The sequence below is a fragment of the Perna viridis genome, chromosome 6 (assembly GCF_037379345.1).
Source record: "Perna viridis isolate PV_CMFRI_1.1 ecotype Kerala chromosome 6, ASM3737934v1, whole genome shotgun sequence".
Taxonomy (NCBI): domain Eukaryota; kingdom Metazoa; phylum Mollusca; class Bivalvia; order Mytilida; family Mytilidae; genus Perna; species Perna viridis.
Window position 1 is genome coordinate 3,211,622 of NC_142450.1, and position 27,819 is coordinate 3,239,440.

At 32.5% G+C, this 27,819-nt stretch overlaps 1 protein-coding gene and 1 pseudogene across 5 annotated transcripts in view; one reads left to right on the top strand and one right to left on the bottom strand.

The window, feature by feature from the left end:
- Nucleotides 1-27,524, top strand: part of LOC148613232 (uncharacterized) — a 28,346-nt gene extending 822 nt beyond the window's left edge. For 2 of the 5 annotated variants that reach the window (XM_088586456.1, XM_088586458.1), the window contains exons 2-8: nt 6,835-7,021; nt 12,852-13,267; nt 15,775-15,943; nt 19,775-19,965; nt 21,486-21,534; nt 23,729-23,755; nt 24,305-27,524. In XM_088586456.1, the coding sequence (XP_088442582.1) occupies nt 6,931-7,021; nt 12,852-13,267; nt 15,775-15,943; nt 19,775-19,965; nt 21,486-21,534; nt 23,729-23,755; nt 24,305-26,112 (2,751 nt within the window). In that variant the 5' untranslated portion in view covers nt 6,835-6,930 and the 3' untranslated portion in view covers nt 26,113-27,524. Of the gene's footprint in view, nt 1-4; nt 349-6,834; nt 7,022-12,851; nt 13,268-15,774; nt 15,944-19,774; nt 19,966-21,485; nt 21,535-23,728; nt 23,756-24,304 lie in introns of those variants that run through there. The other 3 variants (XM_088586459.1, XM_088586460.1, XM_088586461.1) reach the window with 3 other exon arrangements.
- On the bottom strand, nt 9,307-11,258 carry LOC148613233 (uncharacterized; annotated as a pseudogene).
- Nucleotides 27,525-27,819: the final 295 nt, after the last annotated feature.

Consider the following 27,819-nt stretch of genomic DNA (forward strand, 5'->3'; position numbering starts at 1 on the left):
TATGTTTCTACGGGACAGTTTGTTTACAAACGAAGTTCGTAAGTTCCTGTCGAACTCCGGTGACAATCATCTGCTTGATCAACTTCTCGGTATTGTACGTTGTTCGCGTAAAATAAATCCGACATATCCGAAATAACGCTGAAATGCATTCTGGGTTCTTCGGTTTTTGGACAGACCATTTAAACGTAAACATCTAGCAACCCGATCACTGTAAACATGGCCGACTTTTTATAATGTAAATATTGGCACCGAGAATTAAAATCTGACCAGAATTTAATGATTCAATGTTTAGGGAGAAGCCATTTGGCTAAACGAATGAGCAAGTCATTTAAGACAATTTAAACGATGGTAGGTGTCAATACAGTCCTAGAAAATATTTTTATTCAAATTTTAACAGTATCTTATTTATGTGACGCCGAGTATAGTTCGATTTGGAATAATTTTCCTGTATGCTGATACCAAATTTGCTACAAAAATTACATTTATTATTGAAGTTTCGATAATTTTCCATGAGAGACCCTGTTTTGTTGACATTTTGAAATGTAATAGAGAGTAGATGGAGAATGTAATCCAGGGACAAAGACCAGACATGGAAAACAGACATACACAACAAAGAACATAAAGTAACTCAAATTGTACAAATTGAAAGTAACAAAAACAACTCGGATTCCACTAAAAACTGGGAGCATGGACAGGTACACGGGTAGGGTAGGTGACCTCTGCTTTTCCAGAAACACCCGCCGAGTTGCTCATTAAAAGTCAAGTCCAGGTAGACAAACGAGGAAAGGAAAACCATGAGCTGTTGAATAAATCAGTTTTCATGGTGCAGATGGATACACCATAACGATCCACGAGTTTATGATGACGACCATAGAACTTCAGTAGCAACATAACCCTGTTCCAGTGATGACTTGCTGAAAAAATCTATTTTTAGTCCGTAAAATATAGTAAATAAAAAAAAATTTACTCAGTAATTCATTGCCACTTTGCTTTAAAAAAAATTCTTCACATAACACAACAAATATGAAATAAAAATTGTATATAATTTGTGTACTAGTATATAACAATGAACATTGTACATGTATTAGAAGCAGAGACACATATACAATGAAATGCAGAAATTGGCCTAACCTCTCAAATGTGGCCAGCTCTGTTATGTGGCCAGTTTTGGATTGCAGTATGGTTGCCATATAAGAGTGGGACAACAGTTGTTTCAGTCATTTTGGGCCTGGTTCCTCATTAAAAAGGGGGTTACTGAGACATCATTTACAATTTTTTGTAAATTTTACACATGAAGAAGGAGGGTTGCCAACCTCTGGACATGCTTTTCAATATACATGAATGGAATTTTTAATTTAACTTTGTAAAAAAAACTGAATCATTCAATATTAATCAACAATGTTGTTGGTTAAACAAAACAAATAATTCTCTCCTGCACCAAATCCTAAAGGGTATGTTAAGAAATTTCACATTTCGTCACCAAGACAAATTGGCACCTGTGTGAAAAGATGTTTTTGTAGCAAGGCATTTTGGGGGTGGTACCCAAAACAAATCAGCCCTAGTGAAGACATTTTGGTACCTTTTGTACAATATGTGTAACAATGATATGTACATGGACGTCAGGATGATTTTGGGGGATGGGTCATCCTTTAGCATGTTACAGTGATGTTGATTATCGAAAATTTGCGTGCAACTCCTTTCTATGTTTGAACCAACGAACCCCTTTTTATATGACAGTCATATATATTGAAATATGACGCTATTGTTGTCATCGTCTGATGACATTTGGATTTGTACCTGTGGTAATGTAAGTTGTGGTTAAACAATTACATGTAATTGTTTTAAGTGTTCATATGAATTTATTAGCCTTTAATGGATGGTTTCTTTTTCATTTGGTGTTTGTGGCCCAACTGCTTTAGAAAAAGGGGCCATAAAAGGTAAAAAAAAATGTTAGTGTACATAGGCATGTATATGTATATTAAAATTCAAATAAAAATAAAAATTGATTGTATGGCAGTATTTTGGCATATATCTCCAAATTCTTAGGTTTAACCCAAAAGGGGGGGTGTTCAGCATGAAGAGATCTACAAATGTATCTATGGTCAAATTTTGTGAAAATCTGTTGACCCAGAATGGACTTATTGCCCTTTTTGGATGATTTTTGCTGACAGTCTTTTTGATGTTTAATTACTTTCATAAATCTTCTTTTCAGGAATTACTGTACAGAATTCCTTGAAAGTTAGATTGTGTCTATGGTATCTTGCGCAAGATATGTTTGGATTTTTCATCAGTGAAAAAACTTAATTGGCCGTTGTTACTGAAAATAGAATATAGGGGTCAAAATACAGGTTTTTGTAATTTATTATAACTGGAAAACTTTTTACCATGAGAAGACAGAACTACGCTGAAATTTTCAAATGGCTTGTCGTGAGATGTATGGCCCCTGAAACTGATTTTTGTGAGCCATGTATTACAATCACTGTGTCCGTCCATCGTCCTTGTCTGTTAACTTTTTCAAACATCTTGTCCTGTGAAACTGCTGAATAGAATGTAACAAAACTTTGCATGAATATTCCTTAGATTCATTTTGATCTTTAAAATTTTGAATATATTTTTGATTTACAGTTATGGGAACTCATTTATGAAGAGGCAGGACTTTAAATTAGGAAATACAAGCTGTTTACTTAGACCATATTATTAGCTCCCTGGCCATAGGCCATGTGAGCTATTGCCATCACTTAGCATCCGTTGTCATCGTTAACAGTTTCTTCAAACATCTTCTCCTCTGAAACTACTGAATAGATTTGCATGAAACTTACAGTGACTGTTCCTTAGACTGTCCTGCACAAAATGAATGTTTGGATTTTTGATCAGTTAAGAAACATGGCCGCTGTTACTAAAAAATAGAACAAAGGGGTCAGACAGCAGATTTTTGCATATTTCTCCAAAACCGTTAGGTTTAGCTAAGTTCTGACATGAAAAAAAAGTATTTAGTATGATAAGATCTATCTGTGGTCAAATTTCAGTGAAAATCTGTTGACCCATGTTGGAGTTGCTGGCCTAAGATTTGGGGCATTTTTGCTGTTTTTGATTTTGTTACTTTCAAAAGTCTTCTCAGAAACTACTATACAGAATTCAATGAAAGTTGGTATTTTTGTTTTACAGGGTATCTTTAAGAATATGACACTTTGGATTTTTGATCGGTTAAAAAACATGGCCGCCATTTCTAAAAATAGAACAAAGGGCAGATTTTTGTTTGCATGTATATCTCCAAAATGGTTAGGTTTAGCTAAATTTTGACAAGGATAAAAAGTATTTAGCACGATGAGATCTATCTGTGGTCAAATTTTGATGAAAATCTATTGACCCATGTTGGAGTTATTGCCCTTTTTCTACGTTTTGTGCTGTTTTTGATCTTATTACTTTCAAAAATCTTCTCAGAAACTACTGTACAGAATTCAGTGAAAATGGTATTTTTGTTTTTTAGGGTATCCTTAACCAAATGACTTGGATTTTTGATTGGTTAAAAAACATTGCTGCCTTTACTAAAAATTGAACATAGGGGTCATACAGTAGTTTTTTGCATATAGGCACTAATTCCACTTTCCATAGGCTTCTATGCTAATTTCACAGTATTCAATGGCTTCTCTGGACTTTACCTTAACTTTAACCTGCAGAGGACTATATATCAGCATGATTCTACATATGTCAGCTCACAATCCTCAGAATGGCATGTTGGGTTAGCTGACTTGCAGTGCAGTACTGGTCACCGGAAGTAAATGGTCTATAAATAGCATGGGAAATCCCAGTGTTTTCACAAGATAGGGGTATATTTAGAAATCATTATGGAGATTAGACTTCACATCACAAGAAGCAAAATGCACCTATAAAATGTACAAAAATGTCTTTACTTTAAGAAAATGTTTAAATTTTTGAAGTAAAATGAGAACTTTTTTCACAGCACTATGAGGAACAGGGGATACATGCAATTTCTGCATAGGTCTAGGACTATTTTTGTGTACGTTCCAAATGCTCATTGGTTGTATTGGTGGTCTGTAACCTAAAAAGTCATTTTTTGTCTTAGAAAAAATAAATAAGTATGCTAGTACCTTCCTATACACATAGTGAATGAATTAACAAAGTTTCAGAGAAATATGACAAGCACTTTTTTAAATATTTGAGTTTTAAATATAGGTCTCACTAACCACTTCCGGGTCAAATGGCCACCCCCCTTGGTAGTACCAAAAACACACTGAACCTAGACATATGCATTGTAAGTGCATTATTTGTGTGTATTATGATTAAAAGTAGTCAAAATAAAGCTGAGAATGTGTACTTTAAAATCATATATGTAATTAACTACAAAAGTGTATGAATATTGTTTACATGTGTGAGTAATTTGCCTCCATGCTGTCAGTTAGCAGAACAGGTAAAAATGTGGATTTTCAGTATTATTTATTCAAGTAAATTTTGTGAAGAATTTCTACAATCATCGTACCTTTAGCATAATGATTTTGGAAGCCTTATTTTCCAAGCTCCACAACGGTATGCAACTTTAAGATGTCATTTGTCCTGGGAATTCACAGTGAGACTGAAAATTACTTTTTTAACATGTAAAGTAATGGAAACGTTAGAAGTGGTTAGTGAGACCATAGCTTAACCAAGTTATGTGAGCAAAAAAGTGACAATATTCTACCTTACTTGAATGCCTTAAATATTTGCAAAGAACTTTTTCTGACTTTTCACATAAGAAAAATCAATCACTACTTGTTTTTTAACAATATCAATAAAGAGATAGCCTTTAAAAGTAATCGTTTTCTGAAAAATTTATCTATTTTTAAAATTTTATTTCTGACATGTCTTCTTTTTTTCCTTGATCACATGTCAAAACCCCAAATCTTTAAATTTTCACAAAAGGTGATATCTTTGGCTTTAAATTTGTAAATACAGTGTTTTCACATTAAAACATGACCAGTAAAGGGCACCTAAAGCAAAAAAAAGTACTCAAAATTGGAATTTCCATGTTGCCATAGGGAAATGCTGATATGGCCTTAACAGAAGTAATAGAAGTGAGTTTTTTCTCATTTTTAACCAAATCTACACAGAACTTGATTTCAAATGCTGATTACCATTATACATGTATTTAGGTAAATATAGCCTTCAAAGTTCAATATTTGATATATTTACTAAATTTTCTACACTTTTTACAAGATAGAACATAAAAATCAGCCAAAAAGAACTATTTTCCATAATTTGGACCTATAACTTAAAAGTTTATAAGATTTTCAAAAAATAGTTTAAAGCTATTCCAAGAAACTTTTCATTTTGCCATGGCTTCAGCTTGAGGCTAGAAATCACCAATTCCACTTCCCATAGGCTTCTATGCTAATTTCACAGTATTCAATGGCCTCGAATTCTCTGGACTTTACTTTAACTTAAACCTGCAGAGGACTATATATCAGCATGATTCTACATATGTCAGCTCACAATCTTCAGAATGGCATGTTGGGTTAGCAGACTTGCAGTGTACTACTGGTCACCGGTAGTGAACGTTCTATAAATAACACAAGAAGCAAAATGCATCTATAAAATGTACAGAAATGTTTTTACTTTCAGGAACTGTTTAAATTTTTAAAGTAAAATGAGAACTTTTTTCACAGCACTATGAGGAACAGGGGATACATGTAATTTCTGCGTAGGTCTAGGACTATTTTTGTGTACGTTCCAAATGCTCATTGGTTGAATTGGTGGTCTGTAACGTAAACATATATGTATCTCCAAAAGTGTTCGGTTTGGCCAATATCTTTCAATTGCTGAAATATACTTATTATAAGGCCTACAAAAGTCTTCAGGGATCAAAGTTGTCAGACGACTCCATATAAGAGTTATTGCCCTTGAAAGGCAAAAAATTATGTTTTTTGCAGTTCTTAGTCAATATCTTGAAAATCATAATGGATAGAATGAAACTGTCGGTTGATGAAATGATCCTCATGATAAGTCCTACCAAAGTCTTCGTGGAGTCAAAATTGTCATACAACTTTTTGTTAGAGTTGTTGCCTTTGAAAGGCAAACATTTAGCCAGATGAGCGATTCAGGCTCCTATGAGCCTCTTGTTGTTTAATGTTTTCCATTTGTTCAATTAAATTTTACCTAAAAGTTTGGTAGTCAAGCTCAAAATCTAGTAGAGGTGGTTTAGTGGGCGACTGCTTATTTTTATCCCTAAAAGGCGATTTTGCATTTGTGCAAACTACATGTATAACAACACAACAGTCTGGGGCTGCACCCATTTTCATGAACCTTTGGAAGATAGCAAATTAGAACTTTAACATGAAGATATTGAAACATTTTCCATCACAGATTTCTCAGCTCAGAATGATATTTTTTTCAATATGGCTTAAAAGCATGATGACTTGTACCATGTTTCCCATTTCCAGATATTAGGCCACCTACTTCCTGTTTTCCAAGCAATTTAGAATTTTTACATGTGGGGTATTGGGAAATTTTCTGTTGCAGATGTCTTAGCTTATGTTAGAAGGAATGATTAATTTTGTTTGTTTTTTTTTTTTTGGGGGGGGGGTTATGGCTTGAGCATGATGACTTGAACCGTGTCTCCCCTTTTTAGCTTTCTATGTCATCGGTTCTGTAACTTGCCTTTAATTAATATTTCTGTGTAAATGGTCATATGTTGGAATATTGTTGTAGCATACTATTTATTTGCCTATTTTTATTTTAATCAGTCGTCTGAATATAGCTGAAATATTGCTGCTCGGATGTTAAACCCCAACAATCAATCAAATCATTATTTTAATCAGAATAGTTTTGTTAATTTTTCAGTCAGAAAGTTTGGTGTGCAAAGCTGACATGAGATCTTTTTCTGGTCACTTCATAAAAGAGGTATTTATGTACATGTACTTATAAGGACTGCAAAAAATGGCAGGAATCGCTGAAGAAAAACATCCATCACCATCAGAATTTCATCAGCAACTTGGTGAAATTGAAACCAAAGTTTCTAAACTAAAAGGTAATGTCATAGTAGGCTATCAGTTTTTCAGAATTTAATGCGACGGCATATAATATGGCTAAATTTTATATTGATTGAAAGCTTATTTCAAGTTCTAACAAAATATCAATGTAGTATGGATCGGTAGTAGTCACGTCTTAAAAAAATAGGGTAAAAGGTCAATTATAATTTGTTGAGAATTATGTAACAATTTTATATGACCTACTCCCTTTGCTTGTAAGAAGTATTCCAATCTTTTTACATTAGATCAGCTCAAATTACATCACATACAAGAATCAATCACTAAATTTAAGAAAAAACTAGCGAAGAGTGCCATCCACAGCAGTTTTTGGTAAACATGCCAAAAAGTTTTAAATCTTAGCAGTCTGAAATGAAGGCCAACCTTGACCTTTGAGGACTTAAAATGTAAATTTGTAAAGTAAATATTAAATATTAACCCAAAAGAATGCCACTTAACTGTTTATAATTTCTTGTTGTCCTGGCTACACAGAAAAGTTACAGTTTGTTGAGAAATGGAAAGTAGGAATTAATTTTGAAAAAGACTATACTACTGAATAAAAACTGCACTGCCAAGGCACTGTTACGACCAGTTTGATTATTTGTGTCGGCAGACACCTGTCTAAACTGACCTTACTTTAAAGTCCAAAAGGGGTTCTGTTTAGTGTATCTTTGGTGAAATGTTCTTTTTAATCTGTCAAGCCATTTAGGAGTTATTGCCCTTGGTCAGGGTTTTTTTTGCTACTTTTAATGTTATTTCTTTCAAAATTTTCTCATCTGACACTTCTTGACCCAGTGGAACCAAACTTTGTAGGAATGTTCCATGGGATATCTTGGTCAAAAGTTGTGTGTAGATTTTTAATATGTCAAAAAAACATGGATCTATCTGTTTGATCTGTTAAGCCATGTAATGGTCCTTATGATAAGTCCTATCAAAGTCTTCTTGAGTCAAAATTGTTAGACAACTTTTTGTTAAATTTATTGCAATTGAAAGACAAAAGGAAACGGGTCATTAAGGGCCATTTTTTGTTCAATTTTAGAAGTAAATGATTTTATGGTTTTCTCTTTGTTGCAACTTGTTTATTACCATAAATAACCATATTTTATCATTCAAAGTATTTTTTTTTTCATTTTTGGGCCAAAACTAGCAAAAAACAACAAAAAACAAGGATTTCTGATTTTTTTTTAATAAATAATTCATTTTCCATTGTACGAACATAATAATTAATGAAATGTTAAGAAATGATGTTAGTCATACTTTGAGCTAAGACAAAATACTGTAAAGAGCATTATGAGATCTATTTTTGGGTAAAAACATGAAAAAAAACAGAAAACTTGTGATTTCTAGGAATTTTCAAAAAATCAATAAACACAAAAATTAATGCTTTAGAGTCAATTCTTTAGTATAACATGGAAAATACAGCAAAAAAGGGATATCCAGGAATTTGAATAAGGAATATATAAACTTTAGATTGATTGAAATAAAAGATGAATGAGTCATTAGATAATGCACTTTACATTTCTGAATATGCATGTACACAGAAGTCAGTGTTAATGACATTTCTTGGTGATATCATGGAATATGCAACAAAAAAAAATGAGGATTTCTTGGAGTTTTGAATAATGATTAATGTAAGTTAAAATGATTGGTGTAAAGGATGAATAAGTCATTAGATGAATTCATGAAAATTGGAATAATAAAAAAAAATTTCAAAGGGTTAGAATGTCATAGGATAAGGCACTTTGAATTTTAAAAATAGGCAAGTATTAATATTTTAGACATTTTTTGGTAAAAACATGTGAAAGTACAACGAAAAAAGATCTCTTCGAATTTAAGATAACAGATTTATATAACTAACCCTATGAGAAAGTGGTAAAAATGCATTCAGACTGAACTTTAAAACTGTTTCCAAGTATAAATACACTTTAATTCTCTCTATTTTCTGGCTTTTAGCCATACTTATTATACATGTACATCCCATATTTGTGAAGAATCCACAAAAAATATTTTCTAGTTAAAACAGCTTTTGTCTCAAAAAACCATTGTATGAATCTTTCAATTTCATTTAATTTTTTAATTTCCATATCAAGTTTACCATCAAATTATAGTAATTGTATATGATGCTTATTATTTTGAAACCATTAAGCAGCAACCACCCTTAAACACCAGTACTATTTACACCAAGATCGCCATCAATAGCATCATACACAAATATAGTTAAACTTTCATTACATTTATTACATTTACAAAATTGTTGTGAAATACAATTTAAACATCTCTTAGTTTTTCATTCTTCTGTTGCACTTTCTTCACTTTCTGAGTCATCTACCAACTCTGGTACAAAAGCAGCATCTTCAAGAAAGTTAGACCAATTTTTTTATACATTTGATGTCCCCTTCATGTCAAGCATATCTTAAAAACCAAAGACCTGATGATATATGAGCACACGCTCCTAATACTCTGGCACCAGCCCTACACTGACAATACCAACCAGTGATTGTGCTGTCATATTCAATCCAAAGTAGATGTGACTTTGATGATGTGTGCGGACTCTGGAGTCTAACCCTCAGCAGACCTTCAAAATCTTCATTGACCATAAAACTATATGTATACCCTGTATAACTTCAAAAGAACTAAATAACTGTTATATATATTATCAATACTAATAAGATAATAAATTGGAAAGGGTGAATAGCCAAAATATGACTAGATTTAATGAGTATGGGAAACTATTCTGGGCAGGAGTTAAATCTTAATGAGTTTTTGGCACTAAATTTAAATTTTGTGAATGGCAAATTGATATTCATTTTGTGACTTTTTGTGATGTTTCAGCAAGAGAGAGTCCAAGAATTTAATTCACAGTATGAATTATAAAAAAAAATGACACTAAGAAAGATCAATATAAATTGATTCAGTACCTAAGTACTTTGATTATCCCTTCTTGCATTAGAATGAATCATATACGACCCAATTATTGCGTAGTAATCCAAAAATCTCATCTCTTCTGTAGAATGTTGTTTCTGTCCTTTTGGTAGAAATGATGGCATCTTGGATTTAATTCCAAGGTCTTCTAAAAAAAACTGATGGAATCTCAAAAGCCTCTATCAACAATCAGAATGTCATCATCTTGTAGCCAGCCTTGTATATTTTCCATGTTTGTCTGGAAATTGGGTTTGAGGATGCTTGCATCATTGTTTTTTGAATGTACATGGAATGGGCCAAGCACAGATACTACATATCCAGTTATTGTCACTATCATCATGAGCTTAACATTAGAGGCAGATTTTTGTGTAAACTGTATGATCTTCTTTGAAATCTAAAGTTGTTGCTTTTTTGAATGAAAATATAGATGCCATCTACAACCAGTATTGCAGGCCTATTAACAAGATCCCCTAAAAGTTCTTGTGCTAGAGGTCTTGTATTATTTTCTATTACATTTTCCATGGAGATATGTTGAAATCCTAAATATTTAGGGGTGAAATTCAGAGTTAGTTCCTTATGAGTGGTTGACATTGCTCTTCAAACACCACTCTTTTCTATGTTAAAGAGGTTGAAAGCATACGGTTTGACAGATTTTGAAATTCCTGTCAAATTCATGTAATCAGTTTCATCCAATCCTCTATTGTTGTCAAAGTCAATTCTATTTTTCTCATTTCTCTGTGCTACTGCATGAATATTCAAAATAAGGGACTGGAGCTCAGTTTTATTGAAATTAGTTTGTTGATTAGCTTGCTATTTTTGTAGCATTTCAATGACTTCTCCTTGAGAGAATGGTCTGTTGAATGTAAACTACAGCATCTGGCTCCAGATAACAAGAGACATCCAGTAACTACAAAAAATTTGTGTCTATTTTCAGGAGACAAACAGACAAACTTGTTACCCTCAGAGGTGTTGATCTATAAATATTGGCCAATCAGAGGTGTTGATCTATAAATATTGGCCAATCAGAGGTGTTGATCTATAAATAATGGCCAATCAGAGGCTTAAATGACCATCTCATTTAATCAAACATAACCAAAAGTTGATCTTTTGTAAAGGTTCTTATTTACGGACGACGGACGCAAAATCATTGCATAAGCTCACTGTAACCTTCAATCCAGGGGAGCTAAAAATGGTAAATGGTGTTTTCAATCAATCAAAGGATTTTCCTTTTCAGTGGGAATTGTGTTATGCATACAGATTTGAATTATTTAATGAAATAAATATACCTTCAAATTATACTGTCTGGTCCAACATCATCTTATACAGTTACAAAGTTGTTGAAGTAAAATCTGTTGTGAATAATTACATTTATCATATTAATTTGAAGCATTTATCCTCATCTTTACGGAAAATAAATACAGTTGTATATACATGTATTGCCAGAGCTTGCCGTTACTACGCAGACATTTGTATTGCGCTACACTTCTTATAATTAGGCTTCTGGAACAGGGTTATGTTGCTATAAGATTGAAGTCATTACTACAGAATTTTTATGGTCGCCATCATTAACTTATGGATCGTTACGGTGTATCCATCTGCACCGTAAAAACTGATTTGTTCAACGAGTCATAGTTTTCCTCAATTACTCTCTATTTTTATAAAAAGCAGATTATACCTCCCCAACAGGTGGCAGTGTTTATTTTGGTGTGTTTTTAAGTTGTTTACATGTTGTAAATGTTCAAGTGATATTGATATTCTTGAGATTGTCTTCACCTTAACTATCTACTTGATTCTAATATGTATCTGTTGACTGAACACTACATGACAAAAAACCCTTACCAAACAGAAATGTTTGCTGTAAGCAGCTTTCTATATTAGGCTATGGAGGGTTTGCTGCAAGTTTGTGGCAAACTTCATTTGCATGGTAAATTGTTTGCAGCAAACTCGCAATGAATACTTGCTACAAGTTACGGTACAGTTGCCATATATTTGCGGCAAATGTTCGCCAAAGAGCTATATTTTCATTAAGGGAATGTAAAGGAACTCATTCTAATCTCTTTTTTTAGCTCACCTGGCCAAAAGCCAAGTGAGCTATTGCCATCACTTGGCGTTCGTTGTCATCATTGTCCATCGTCAACAATTATACAAAACTCTTCTCCTCTGAAACTACTTGATTAATTAGAACCAAACTTGGTATGAATGTTCCTTGGGGTACCCTGCATAGAACTGATGTGGGGATTTTTGATTCGTCAAAAAACATGGCCGCCGTTACTAAAAATAGAACATAGGGGTCAGACAGTAGTTTTTTGCATATATCTCCAAAACCGTTTCAAATTCTTTCAATACCTGTAATGATCCTTATTATTATAACAACAAAAGTCTTTAGGCCTAGATGTTGTCAGACGACTTTTTGTTAGAGTTGTTGGCCTTGAAAGGAGAAAATTAACAGTTTTCAGCCAAAATCTTGAAAACTATGATAGAAATGATCCTTATGATAAGTCCTATCAAAATCTTCCATAATTATTGGACAACTTCTTGTTAAATTTATTGCCTTTCGAAGAAAAAAATCAACCAGGTGCTCACCTAGGAGCCTCTTGTTATGCTAGCTGACCATTTTGCACAGGTATTAAGAAATGGCAAAAGGTTTAATGGGAAATTCCTATAGTTACTGTCAGTAGATTCCAAAGATATCTAACTTAAGGGTTTTACATGTTAAAATCTGGTAAGCACAACTCCTCTTAACTGCTCAAGGGATTTTGATAAAATTTGAATGGAATATTTCCATGAAAATAATGAATTTTCTTTGATCTCAATAGTAATTTCAAAGTTTTGTAGAACCAGGTCAGAATGCATTATTATATAAATTTGTTTGATTGTGAGTGTATTAAATTTACTATGATTTAATTACAGAAAGTTTCTGTGATTTAGAGGATAACAACAAAAGATGGCTGCTTGTTGGAATTGGGCTACACACAGTTATTTCTCCTGCTTTAAGGAAATATGTCACTCCTAAGTTTGACCAGCTTTGGCAGAATCTGAAAACAAACAAAAGTATTGATGTACAGGCGTATCCAGATCAGATGAAAAGCTATCAGTTAACATTTTTGAACTATGAAGCCATCAATAACAACAAAACCTTGGGATTGAGACAGCAAGCTAAATATGACTACCATGTTAAGAACCCAATTGACTTGTCAAAACTGTTTCTACAGACCAACTTTGCCAATTATGAAGCATTTGATGAAAGCTGCGACTTATCAGCCTTACTTGGCATTATCATAAAAGCAGGCATATGTCCCGGAAGTGCAATACCACATGCTGAAAAGGTTTGTATAAAGTGTAAAGTTATTGACAACATTGTCTGAATTGCCACAGGGTTTTTATTATGAGCCAAAAGCTGGCGAAAATCAGCTATTGCTGTAATTTTCTGTCCACTCTGATTCTGATTTCCCTTGGTTTCTTTTCTACTTATTCCTAATTTTTTTTCTTCTTTTCAAAAAATTAATAGTGAAAACACTGTGTCACATTAGGTGTACCCCTCTGCTTGAATAGCCAGTTGTTAAATACTACAGTTATCATGGTCTCCATTCATTATCTCACTGTACATCCGGCCCCAGTTCTAATTCATAACTCCACTTTAAAACCACTGAATGATATTTGATGAAACATTCACAGATCCTTTATGGCGTGATTCTATTGTGCACCTCCTACTTTGTTTGCCCTGTGCAGGTCCTGGTGTCAAAAGAATAGGCCTGCAGCAGCGCTAAGTTTGTCGTAAAAAGGCAACTAAATAGTGCTTAGAAACCTAGCCGGGCTAGGTGCTCCTCCCACAGAGCAACTGGGTTGTGTGCCCCAGGTGTAATGGGGTACCCCTGGCATGTTACATGCTGGGGTTGTCTGGCTATAATACGAAAAACCTGATCGCAAACCATAGGCATAGTGATGCACTGTGTTGGGAAAGATGCCACGTTCCTCCCACGTCAAAGAACCCTGCTGTGGTATTCGATAGAAGTAGGAACCTATGCGCTCCAGCACAGGAGGCTATATTGCCGGCCCTACCCATCCCCTATTTTTTAGTGGCAATCAAATTTTGATGACCCTATTATCCTTGTGTCCCATCCATTTTTTCTTTTCCTCATCATTTCATGTTCATTTTATCATCCATTTCATGTTCATTGCCTGAATATAGCTGAAATATTGCTGCTGTGGCATTAAACCCCAACAGTCAATCAATAAACCTACTTTGTTTTATTTTTCAATCTGAATGACTTTTTGGGTTTCCTGTTCATGCAAAATATTTTGTTTGTTGACCAAGGGGGACTCCCTTCTAATCAACAACTCCTTTGAACTGTTGAATGGATTTTGATTAAACTTTTCACAGATTCTTTATTACATGATGCCATTGTGCACCTTTAATTAGCTCGCATAGGAAATGATCCTAATGATTAATCTACTGCAAAATCGTTGACAACGCCTAATGTTAGAAGAGTATGTTCAGAAAATGTCAAAATCAGCCCCAAAAACTAATGTGTGTCAAATAAATTTGATAATTGTATAATTTACTATTTGAATATATGCCTTCGTTAAAAAACAAAGTTTCATGGTTGTTAATGCCTGTGTTTCACTAAAATTGTAGATGAAAATAAAGCAAAATCAGAAAAATAAGGTCGCATTGTGTTAAAACAGCTTATTTATTGAGACATTTTATATGTCGAAAATATAGAGCGCATTTGTCGAGCTCTTTGATATTTATACAAAAATAGCCTTCTATACTATCACAACTTCTGACAAAAGATTGTGTTGTTCATAGCTTGCGCTCTATATTTTTGGATTAAAAAATATACCGCTAATCCTCTCATTTTTGTGAAAATTCCTTGAAAACTTTGTGGAAGTAGTGTTTTGTACCCTTCTTGTGACTAAATTATGACCCAATAGCTTGTATTTTCTGTATATTAGTAGTCAGATAATATTTTAGTTTTAAAAAAGGCAATTAGAAAATTTCAAATAGTAAGTTGAATCTTCATGAAATAAGTAGGCCTGAAACAAGAGTTAGTGAATTTGCTCCTTTATTGCCCTTGAAAGACCAACTTTAACCAGGTGAGTGTTTCAGGCTACTGGGAGCCTCTTGTTTTTCAAAGTTTTTTATGTCAATACCTGAAGAATATTCAGAAAGGAAATGGACAGTTCAATAAATTTGCTTATTCAATTGTATTATTAACACTTTAAGATGATAACTGATATGATCATGATATCAAAGATTTGTCCCATGTAGTCTTACATAAATGAAATTATGGTTATCCTATAACTTTTTTTAATTTAAGAAATGGTAAAATGGAAATTGTAAGTTTTTTTAGCGGTTTCATGCTGTGTTGGAATCATATTCTTTGTCAAACATTTAATCACGACCCAAACTCTGAACTGTTGTAAGCTTGAGTGAGGCCAAAAGATGTAATGTTATCAAATGAGGGAATGGGGTGTATCAATTTATTGAACATTGGTCACAGGTTTTTTAGTTTATTGTAAGTATTGCATATGTGCCAATAGATATACATGTATTTTGCATATGTTGCATGTGGCCACATTCGTGGGCATCATCTATGTATCAGACACTACAAATTGTTTCTGGAGTAGGTCTACTTTAGAGTATTAGGGTCAAACAATTTTGTTCATGTGGCTATGGTGTGCGAGGGCATCACTCTGTCTAGATTAAATACAAGTATTGATATTTTTAAATATACCCATAGTAAAGGTTGGGTGTGGTTTATATTGTGGCATAATCCAAGCTTATATACCTTGTATGATACCAAATAGCAAATTACATTGTATATTGTAGATCCGGTCAGATATACGGAACTCCTGGGCTCATTGTAACCATAAAGAGTGGGATGACAGCAAATACAATGATAGTTTATATCTTATGGAAGAGCTTGTCAAGAATCTAGGACTCTCAACTGAGGAGGAAAATAGTGTTTTGGTAGAAATTGAAAGATGGAATCAGAATGGTAAAATATTTTTTAAAGAAAAAAATCCTATAAGGCTGCATATATTGGGCAAATACTTGTTAAGTGTTAAAAAATTGCCCTTGGAAGGCGAAAAATCAATGTTGTTTTTAGCTCACCTAGCCAAAGGCCTTGTGAGCTGTTGCCATCACTTGGCATCCGTCGTTGTTGTTAACAATTATACAAAACTCTTCTCCTCTGAAACTACTTGACTGATTAGAACCAAACTTGGTATAAATGTTCCTTGGGGTATCCTGCATAGAACTAATGTGAGGATTTTTGATTTGTTGAAAAACATGGCCGCTGTTACTAAAAATAGAACATAGGGGTCAGACAGTTGTTTTCCACATATATCTCCAAAATTGTAGGTTTTGCTAAATTCTGACAGGGTTAAAGTGTTCAGCGTGATAAGATCTATCACTGGGTCAAAGTTTGGTTTTAATCTGTTTAGCCATGTTAGAGTTATTCCCCTTTTTCAACAATTTTTGCTATTTTTAATGTTATATGTTTCTAAAATCTTCTCCTCTGACACTACTGGACCAATTGAAACTAAACTTGAATTGAATGTTCCTTGGGGTATCCTACATAAAAATATGGGGATGTTTGATTCATTGAAAAACATGACCACTGTTACTAAAAATAGAACATAGGGGTCAGACAGCAGATTTTTGCATATATTTCCAAAATCGTTAGGTTTAGTTAAATTCTGACAAGCTAAAAGTGTTAAGCATGATGAGATCTATTTCTTGATAAATTTTGGTTTTAATCCGTTAAGCCATGTTGGTGATTTTGCCCTTTTTCAACGATTTTTGCTATTTTTAATGTTATTTCCTTTGCTAAAATCTTCTCCTCTGATACTACTTAACCTATTGAAACCAAACTTGGTATGAATGTTTCTTGGGGTATCCTGATTTTTGATTTGTTAAAAATCATGGCTGCCATTACTAAAAATAGAACATGGCTGTGTTTTCGCATATATCTCCAAGACTGTTAAGTTCAGGCAAGTTCTTTCAATAGCTGAAATAATCTTATTATTAGGACTACAAAAGTCTTCAGGGATGAAAGTTGTCAGATGACTTCTTACAAGAGTTACTGCCTTTGAAAGGGGAAAAATGGTTTTTTTTTTAACAGTTTTCAGTTAATGTCTTGAAAACTATGATAGATTAAAAGTAACTTTCAATTGTTGAAATGATCCTTATGATAAGCTCTACCAAAGACTTCTTGAGTCAAAATTGTTGAACAACTTCTTGTTAAATTTATTGCCTTTGAAAGGCAAAATTCAACCAGGTGGGGGATTCCGGCTCCTGGGAGCCTCTTGTTTTGTAGCATTATCAATATCTTTTAATAAGAATGTTTCAAATGTTTATTGAATAAAGATAGAACAAGAAAAACAATATTGTCATTTTCTAATTTAAGGAGGTAGACCTAGGGTAAGGGACATAACTCATGAAATCAGTGATATGTTTGTGTCATATTCAATTTCAACAAAACCTCTCAAGCTTTTCATTTGAGGCAGAATAAAATGAATCCAAGTTAATTAGATGCTTATTTAAGATTGATGTAAAATGCTGAATACAAACGTTCCAATGATTTTTAAGAGTTATGTCCCTTACCCTAAGTCTACCTCCTTAACTTTAAAAAAATCAACTATCAACAGAAATAGATGAAGCAGAAGAAGAACCCTATTTCTTAATTATGTATTAACTTCATTTAAACAATGTGGCAAAATAAATTTTATTTTAACAAGTTGATCATTTGTGACAAAATATTATTTGAACATAAGTTACCACTGAAATCTGCAAGGTCTTGAACAAAAGCTACCATATTGGTCTACCGACTGGACAATTATTCATTGTGAATTTGAAGTCATTATTTTGATATTTCATCATTGATAAAAAGAGCATTTTTCATTGCCAATATCTCTTACACAAAAGTAAACAGGACAAAAATGGTTTATTTCAGTTCTACCTTAATATAGAAATGAAGCACTAATTGCATGATATGAAATTTTTAGCAGTTTAAATACATGTTAACCTATTTGAAAACAAATAAAGGTTAGATAATTGAATTATTATATTGCAAGATATGGAACAAAGGAACATTTAACATTATCTTATACTTGGTATATGTCAATAAGTCATGAATAACTCAAGATATCAGATTCATTCTTGTGTCTATGGACAAGACATTTCTGTGAATATACAAAAAAAAATTAAGCATTCACTACATCTGGATGTCCACATTGGTACTCTATACTTACACCAAAGGCTGGTGTATTTGTTGCCATGAGTAGTAGTATTATTACTACTGGCAAATTTGATATAATGTAGGTCTACGGACAGGACATTTTTTGGTGGTTTGGTGTCAACAAACTTTCTCTTGAGACAGCTTGATAATCCCTTGAACCATCGTAAAAAGTGGTTTAAAACTTTGTTTAATATGTCTTCCTTGTTAATTAAACTGAAAATAACAGTATTCTGAAAATGATAAATCAATATTAATTCAAATCATTAAAGATAGTCATTAAAAGTGAATTTATATAACGAATCAGTTGTCTCAGTTTTTTTTCTCATGAATTATCTATTTTTCAGCGTATCTTCATGAAATAACCTTCAAAATAAAGCAGAAAAAATCAGCTTCATATAAAACACATGCCAAAAAAGAATAAATTAATAAATACTTACTAAATATCATTGTATAAGATTAGTAATCTTTAAATGAAAGATCATTATGAGCTTTTCAAACCCTTTTATTGATCAATTTGTTGCAATATCTTTTTTCAGGAAATCAAAATCTTTCCAGAATTATGTACACAGTAAAACTATTATGTTCTGATTCATTCAAGCCTAAAACATGTTCATATCTCAATTTTGAAGTTAGTAGTTATCACATAGCAGAAGATATGTGAAGGATGGACATCTGATTGTGACATACATGTACCCGAAAGGTTTCATTATGAGTGAAAATAACATTTAAGAATATTAACTCAAGTTAGTTAATATCAACATCATTACAAATGAGCTTTGGCATGTTGCTTATGATGTCAAATTAAAATTTGATATTTTGATATTTGGTATATTAAAGTTTCATGAGTTACAAAATATTGTACTCAATATTTGGCCACTTCGCAATTCGAATTTGCCATGTGGCAGAAATTTTAGCAATTGTGTGACTATGACATTGATATTGGAAAACAGTGTATGAAACATCTCAACTTTTCTATCAACCAAGCAGATTTATTGACAATACAACACAGTCACACAAGAACCAATCAAATCTGCAAATTTTTATATCACTTGTTTGTATCATATTGTTGTTCCCCGTGACGTGTCACGAGGGGACTTGGAAATGGTGTCCGTTCGTCCCTCCAGATTTTCCGCACTTTTTAAGTTTGACTTTGGTTATGGTTGAATGGTTTTTACAGTAGTTATGGCCCTTGGACTTCAAAACTTTCAGTGAATTTCTAGTTTTCTGCACTTTTTTGTAATGCTTTCACCAATTGATTTAAGATTTTGTATGTAGTCTTATTATGAGAAGTTACAGATTAAGTTCGACTTGCTTAGGGTTGATTGATTTTTATTGATGTTATGGCCCTGGACTTAGAAAATTTCAGTGAATTTTCCTCACTTTTTTTTTTCGCGGGGGATATTCGAACACTGTTCTTTTATTCATGCAGTTATGCTGTAAATATCTAGCTGCTCCAGATGTACTTGTAGGTAAAAGATCAAATCATACAGAATCTGATGATGTTGATGTCCTGAATCCAAGTGGAATCATGGGTATTTTTTGTTGGAGTCTAGTGCCTTCAGTATTTTTCTTTTTTTTCTTCTCTAGGAAGGAAATTCCTTGAAGGAACAACCACTGTTGTTTTGGCAGAAATAACCGCTAAAGTTCAAGCTTTGATTAAAGATGCTGAATTGATTTGCTTTGACACTCCAGAAAAGATTCAGAAACTGAAAGAGGAGCTGAGTGGGGCAGGGGAGAAACTGTTGAATCTTTCATCTCGGGTACAGAAATTTGAAGAAGTAAGAATATGTATAGAGAGTATACATGATGATTTGTGAAAAGGGGCAATTTTTAACCATTGATATGGAAACCTGACATCATGTCCATCTGTAATACCATATCCATATATCTTGTAAACACAACAATTCGGATTTTTTAATTTTGATGAAGGTTTGAGTGACTGATAGGATATTTAGAATATCTGTATGGACATGGATCATTTTGGTAGTGGCCATTAAGTGCATGTACAAGTATCAAACCTGCTCACAATCGACAATTTCTAAATAAAATGAATCATGTGAGACAAATCCCCTCAAGCTGTTAAGTATCAGTCCCTGTAAGAATTAGGCAGTTGGTGAAACATGGTATGAAAAAAATCATTTTGATAGTTTTGTATGACTATTTGCACCATCAGAATCAAGAAAAACAGACATGATTTTCCTATATTATGCTGGACCATTGAGTTACAATTTCATCAAAGTGCACTAAAAATAAACATTTTAAGAACAGATAATCTTGTCTATTTTTCTAAGATACTGTTGAAAAATTTCTGTGCATTTAAGCAGTGCTGCAGAGTCCAAATAATGATCTTTTCAAATAAAAAAAGTATCTTCGAGTGATATTCCATTGTCAGATTGGTGGGGTTTTGACATGCATGTTTCTGATTTTTCCCATTTTGCCTGATTCTTACAAACACTTACACCTAAAATCTGTGGAGGTAATTGTGAATTAATGCTGAATCTCCACATACAGCTTACATCAGTATGTATGATTGGTGATTAAGCTGGAGGGTCATTTAAACAAATGATCATGTTTCTGTATTGATCAGTACTGATACTACTTACAATGCTTTTATCTTCAAGTGATAGTTTTGGTATCCTTTTATGAGTCATGAGTAAGGCTTTTTTTTCTATCAAAATTAAGTTATTTACATGATGTTAAAATTTGTGTGTGTGTGTTGCTGGATTCAAATATTTGTATCAATCTAGGGGAGGTAACTCAGGCAAATATGATGTACTTCGACAATATTTTCTCAAATGAATTTTGGTGAGTTTTCGTTACATTTGCAGTCATGAAATATCCCCAATTTATTGAAGACATTTTCAACCATGCTTTTATCCAGCAAAAATCATATCCTCTGAAAAGTTCCTTTTAATACCCTTGCAATCGAAGTTTGCAGGGGGTATTAAAAGGAACTTTTAATGGACATACAGGTTTTACCCTGTCTATCAATTCATCTGTCTGTCGAAATATTTTATTTGCAGCATTGTAATGAAACTTTGTGGGATGTAATATTAAACACATGGCCATGTACATACTATCAGGAATTCATTTTTGGACAAAAATTGTAGAAATGATGGCTGTTGAACATTTTTCATTTGATTTATTTGAGATGTGTTATTACCTGACCACGAAACTTGTCACTCAAGCTGAATGCTTGATACAGCAAATCATGAAGAACATTCCGTGAAAATTTTACACTCTTGTTTGTAATCTTATAATTAAATAATACTGCTTATCTCATTTTTTTTTTATTTAGGATACCGATGCTTTACGTGGATCCATCTCTGAATTAGCAGCAAAAATTGGTAAAGATTTATTGACTGTCTATAAGCAAATTAAGATTACTTGAAATGTCTTTAAAAATTCAAAATTTGCTATGACCATAGAGATATTGCAAATTTTGGTAGGCTGTTGGTGTGTTTCAAGGAATATCGTCTCATTAGCAGCATTAGAACCAAATGTGTGAAAGTTAAAGATCCAATATTATGGACATTTTGTTTAAAATCCCTTTGATCTTGCTATATGATAATTTTCAATCTCACGCCAGAGATTGTAAAGTATTGTATAGCTGTATACATGATGTCACGTAGCCTTTGGCTGAAACATAGTCCCAGAAGGAAACTTTGCAGCACTTATAAAACATTTAGGTTACATGTAGGAAGACTAATACCTTAATCAGTGATAAACATATTATTTTAAATATATGTCAACTCGCAGGAGTTTCTCATGCTCATCTCATCTTGTGGCAAAACCGCTTGACCAGTCCAGCGTGAGAAATTCCCTCTCATTGAAAAAATATTAAATAATCTAATCATAATTTAAATACAAGAAGTACTTATAATACTATATCAAAATAGAAAGCCAAATTTCCAGCACTGACAAAATCAAAGATGCAAGGAATAAAACCTGTGTTTTCGTGCTACAGCAAATTTTGGTCAATCATTTATCACTTATTGCAATTTTTTAGTCCCCTACTGGCTTTAGCTGATGGGGACTTTAGATTTAAAACTCGGTCCATCCGCCTGTCAGTCTGAAAAGAAAAGTTTTTTTCTAAAGGCCTGCAGATATTGAGATGATCTTTGGTATGTGAGTCAACCCAGACCAAGTTTATGTTTCTTTCCTCTTCAATAATTTTTGTCCGAGTTATTGACTTGAACTTTGAATAATTAACCCAAATTTAAGTTTTTGGCACATTTCTTCTAAATGCTTGCAGATACTGAGCTGATTTTTGGTATGTGAGTCTACCCTTATAAGTTACAGATCAAGCTTACCTTTCATTTTGCTCCGCTGATTTTTGACCGAGTTATGGCTCTTGATATTTGAAAAATTTACCCAAATTAAAGTTTTCGTCACTTTTTTTCTAAATGCTTGTAGATATCGAGCTGATTTTTGGTATGTGAATCTACCTTTATGAGTAACAGATCAAGTTAACGTTTTGTTCAGCTCAACTAATTTTTGTCTAAGTTACGGCTTGAAACATGCATTTGCCTTATATCTGGACAATAACTTAGTAAAAGTGAATGGATCACTTTGAAATTGAACCACAAGGTAGGAAACCCCCAAATTAAGGTTTGGATTGATTTTCGAGGTTATGACAGGAACCATTCATAAATAAGGAGCCAAAAAGGGACCACTTCCATGCTGGTCAAATCTTATCCTCTGTCAAATGTCTAAATGCAATCAAAATTAAAAGCTGTTTCAGGTTTGAATGATGTGTCCATACTAGCCTCAATCAAAGCTTTTTTTGTTGTATTTTTTGCTAAAAGGGGAATGTACAAAATGTACATAAATAGGTTCACCCTGCTGTAAAGTGATAATAGTATTGGGACCCTGTTTGCATAGTGTCTTTGGCGTCCATTAACTTAAGTATTTATGAAAATTTGAATAAAATTTATTTGATCTTTTTGAAATTTTGACTTGCTCTTCCCAGGGACATGTCATTTAAGGGACTAAAAGTGGAAATAAATAGGTGTTATTATTTAGAGTTGATAGAAAAAGTGTATTGTTGATTCAATTTTTATGATCCAGATGTCAGTGTGTTTCTTTTGATCTTCTGTTTTGAATTTTTTTTCAGGGTATGCTTATATTATAAGTGGTTTTAGGAGTTAAAGGGGTACAAATTTGGGTCACACCCCAGATAATCAATTTATTTAATTTTTGTCAGATTTTGAAAATGTTTAACTATTAAAATTTAAAATTCTTTCAAACCAGTTGTTGTGTCCATAATAAACAGTTACAAAGTCCCTATGCTTAAGTGTGTCAAAAACTAAAATTGTGTCCACACTTGCCCTAACTGTACAGGATTTGACCACTTCAGTTGTTTGATGTTGCACACTGTGAAGCTCTTTATTTTCTATCTTAATGCACAAATAAGTCCTAAAGTATTTGACATGCTGTTGTCCATCTTTGCACTTGGCATATTTGACATTTGTCTTTTGATTGTCTTTTGCAATTAAAGAATCCATTTATTTTATGATGCATGTAATTTTTTTTTTTCAGACGATAGAATTCCAGAACATATGAAAGGTAAAAGTAAATCAGAGCAATAGACCTCTCTGTGCTAACTTTGGGATAGTTGTTGAGCATGATCTATTTACACTTTTGTTTTATGCTAAGCCCTACTTTCCTGAAGTATTAATTAGATATGTTCATCGACTATTCCACAGTTAGCACGAAACAGTCTACTTGAAGGGACATTAACATATGTTCAGTTCAAAATTCAATTCAAGTATTAAACAAACTCTACAAATGACCAAATAAAATACTAACACAATTTTTCACACTAGAAAGAATAATAATACTGTAACAATAGGGATGACAAAGACAGAACTATACCAAGGACAGAAATACCATCACGTCAACTGGAATGAAGACAAAATGGACAACATGAAGACCCCAAAGACAAATACAAAAGTTGAATAAAAAAAAAATCAGAAATGCCTAAAAAATATTATTTTGAATTATGTCAACCCCTGACTTATGAAAATTTAATGATAATTTTTTTCTGATTTGTATATCTTTTCCAAAACAAATTGTGTACATGCATGACTTATATCCATTTTTTAAAAATTTTAGCAGTATATAAGGATTACATTGAAGAATGGCAGAAAGATGAAGAAACTTTTACAGTTACCAGGGCAACAGAACAGGTGGCCGGATTGATTAAAAAGAACAATGTTGTTGTAGTTACTGGTGGTTCTGGTTCAGGCAAATCATCGATAATACACCATGTGGCACTAGAGTTACAATCAAAGGAGAAATATGATATCATCCCATTTGTAATCTCTCCTGGTGAGATTGTACAGTACAGAGATCTTAAAAAGAATCAAGTTTTTGTCATAGATGATATTTGTGGAAAAAATTTTACTAATGAACAAGACTTACAAACATGGAAGAAGAATGCTGACAAAATCGAGAAAATTGTACTTTTAAAAAATAAAAATGACCAAAATAAACAAGAAGTTCGTAAGGAAGGAAACTTTGGGCAAATGAAAATCCTTGTTTCATGTCGTTCACACATATTTAAGGACAACAAATTTAAGTCAATGGAGATTTTCACTAAACAATCAGTAGACTTACAATCCAAGGATTATTCCTTACTGCCTAAAGAAAGACATAACATGATCAGCAAATATATAACTCTATCAGATTATAATTTAGAGAAAATGGATGAAATGATGGAAGAGTGTTCATTTTTTCCATTGCTTTGTAAGATGTCGAAAGGAAAACAATTTGGACAATTATCTGAACTTTTCTCATCTCCTGTTGAAAGTATAAAGAATGATATCAAAGACATGATAGAATATAAATATTTTGAGTTCTGTGCCTTGGTATTATGTGTATTGTTTCCTAATGAATTAGATGAAACATACATAAATCCTAGAACAACACCACAAGATGTTAAAGAGAAAGTAACAGAAATAGTTGCTAATTTTAGAATCAATCTAAAAATAGAACTAGAAAGAAAACAACTTGTTGACACCTTCAATAGACTTGATGGAACATATATCAAGAAAATAGGATCAGTCTACAGTATAGCCCATGATAAACTGTATGATATGGTTGCTGTAACTTGTGGTCAAAAACTTGTAGAACTTTTCATTGAATATTCACCTTCATCATTCATAGCAGAAGGATTCAGACTTTTGTCAGGTCAAAATCTAGAACAAGATGATTCTTTCCTGTATTTATCTGATGATATTGAGAATGTTTACTTTGACAGAATATTCAGAGATCTCAAAGAACAAGATGGAAAATCCTTCTTTTATAATCAACAGTTGAAAGAAAAAAGATATAAAGACAAAGTGATGGGATATATAAAGGAACACACAGATTCATGTAAACAAGTATTCCTTGAGTTGGATGATAAAGGTGTTAAATATAAAGATGATAAAGGTCTTATAGATAAAAACAGATTAGGTAATGTTTACACTAGTACACCAATGATTGAAGCCTCAAGGATTGGTTTTTATGAATTAGTTAAATATCTCATTTCTATAAAATGTAATGTAAACAAAACAAGTAGTTCTGGATTTTCACCTTTGTGGTATTGTTGTTATTATGGTCATGTAAATATTGTAGAACTGTTAATAACAAATGGTGGAAACATTCAAGATGCTTTGTGTAATGCATGTTGGTGGGGTTATATTAATATAGTGAGAATGTGTCTAGAGAGAAATGTTGATGTGTCACAGTCTGGTGGTAGGTTGGGATGGCCTCCACTGTTTACTGCATGTTGGAGGGGTCATACTGATATTGTCAGATTGTTACTACAGAGTAATGCAGACCCCAGGCAGAGAAGTGGGTTGTTGGGTCGCACACCTTTAGATGTAGCAGACAATGAAACAATTAAAAACCTTCTAATGAGTTACATAAAAGATTGATATTCATTCTTCATGTCTCAATAAACTACACATGATTTATTTATAATGACCCTTTAATGCGTTTGTTTTAAATATTTGACATGACTTGTGGGGTCTTGTTTTAATCGTCTTTTTGTGCTGAATCAGAAAATATAACTATTTTTATGATTTGTGGAAAAAGTTGTTTTTCTAAATTTTCTGGAATGTTCTGTAAAGTGGTTGTTTTATATTTTGAGTTGATTTTAGTGATTTATTTTTACATTTTAAGTTTTTGACCCCTGTTGTGGGGTCTTGTTTTACTCAACTCATCTTTCTGCATCAGATAAAAGTGGTATTTTTAAGATTTGACAAAAAAAGTTGTTTTTCAACTTTTTCTATACTTAAAAAATCACAAAAATGGAGCAGACGACTTTCATGATGGTGTTTATTTTTTATATTCAATATTTGACATGACTTGTGGGGTCTTGTTTTAATCAACTTTTTATGCTGAATCAGAAAATATTATTTTTTATGATTTGTGGAAAAAAGTTGTTTTTCAAAATTTTCTGGAATGTTCTGTACATTTGATGTTTTATATTTTGAGTTGATTTTAGTGATGTATTTTTATATTTTAAGTATTTGACCCCTGTTGTGGGGTCTTGTTTTACTCAACTTGTCATTCTGCATCAGATAAAAGTGGTATTTTTAGGATTTGGTGAAAAAAGTTGTTTTTCAACTTTTTCTGTCCTTCAGTAATCATAAAAATGAAGCAAACTTCTTTCATGATGATGTTTATTTTTTTATATTCAATATTTGACATGACTTGTAGGGTCTTGTTTTAATCATCTTTTTATGCTGAATCAGAAAATATAATTATTTTTATGATTTTTGGGAAAAAGTTGTTTTTTTTTTAAATTTTCTGGAATGTTCTGTACAGTGGATGTTTTATATTTTGTGTTGATTTTAGTGATTTATTTTTATATTTTAAGTATTTGACCCCTGTTGTGGGGTCTTGTTTTACTCAACTCATCTTTCTGTATCTAGTTAAAAAAATGTTTTTCAAATTTTCGGAATGTTCTATATAACGCTAACAGTAGAATTTTTATGCGAGTGAGTTTTATTCTCTGATTGTGAGATTATTATTATAATTATTATTATTATGTTAACTATTTGACCCCAGTTGACAGGTTTTGATTTTTGTCAACTCAAGGTACATGTACTGAATGAGAAAATGTAAATATTTTTCAGATTCGTGAAAAAAAGTTTGATTTTCTTGAATTTTTTCATGATTTTATTTCTTTTATTTAACTCCTCTTCAAACTGAATCAAATATTTCTAACTTTGTGAAGAAAAAGTTTTTATGCCCCCAACCAGTTGATAAATTATTTTGTAAATTCTTATTATTTGGTGTTAATATAGAATATTGTTAAAGGAAAAATAAAAAAATGAATGAATTTTATTGATTTGAGTTGTTATTGTATGACATGGATCGTTTTATTAATTTATTTTTTTTATAACGAGGGTGGGGTGGGAGAATTTTCATGAAAATCTTACAAACTGTGTACCACACCCCTCCCATAAAATTAAAAAAGTAATCCATGTCCTAATTATGTAAGAAGCAGCCCAAGTTCTTGGATTCTTTATGTTAAGTCACAGCTTTGAAGACATAAAATTAGTAGTCACAGCTTTGATGAAAAAAAAATGGTGGTCACAGCTTTGATGGAGTTATAATTGGTGGTCACAGCTTTG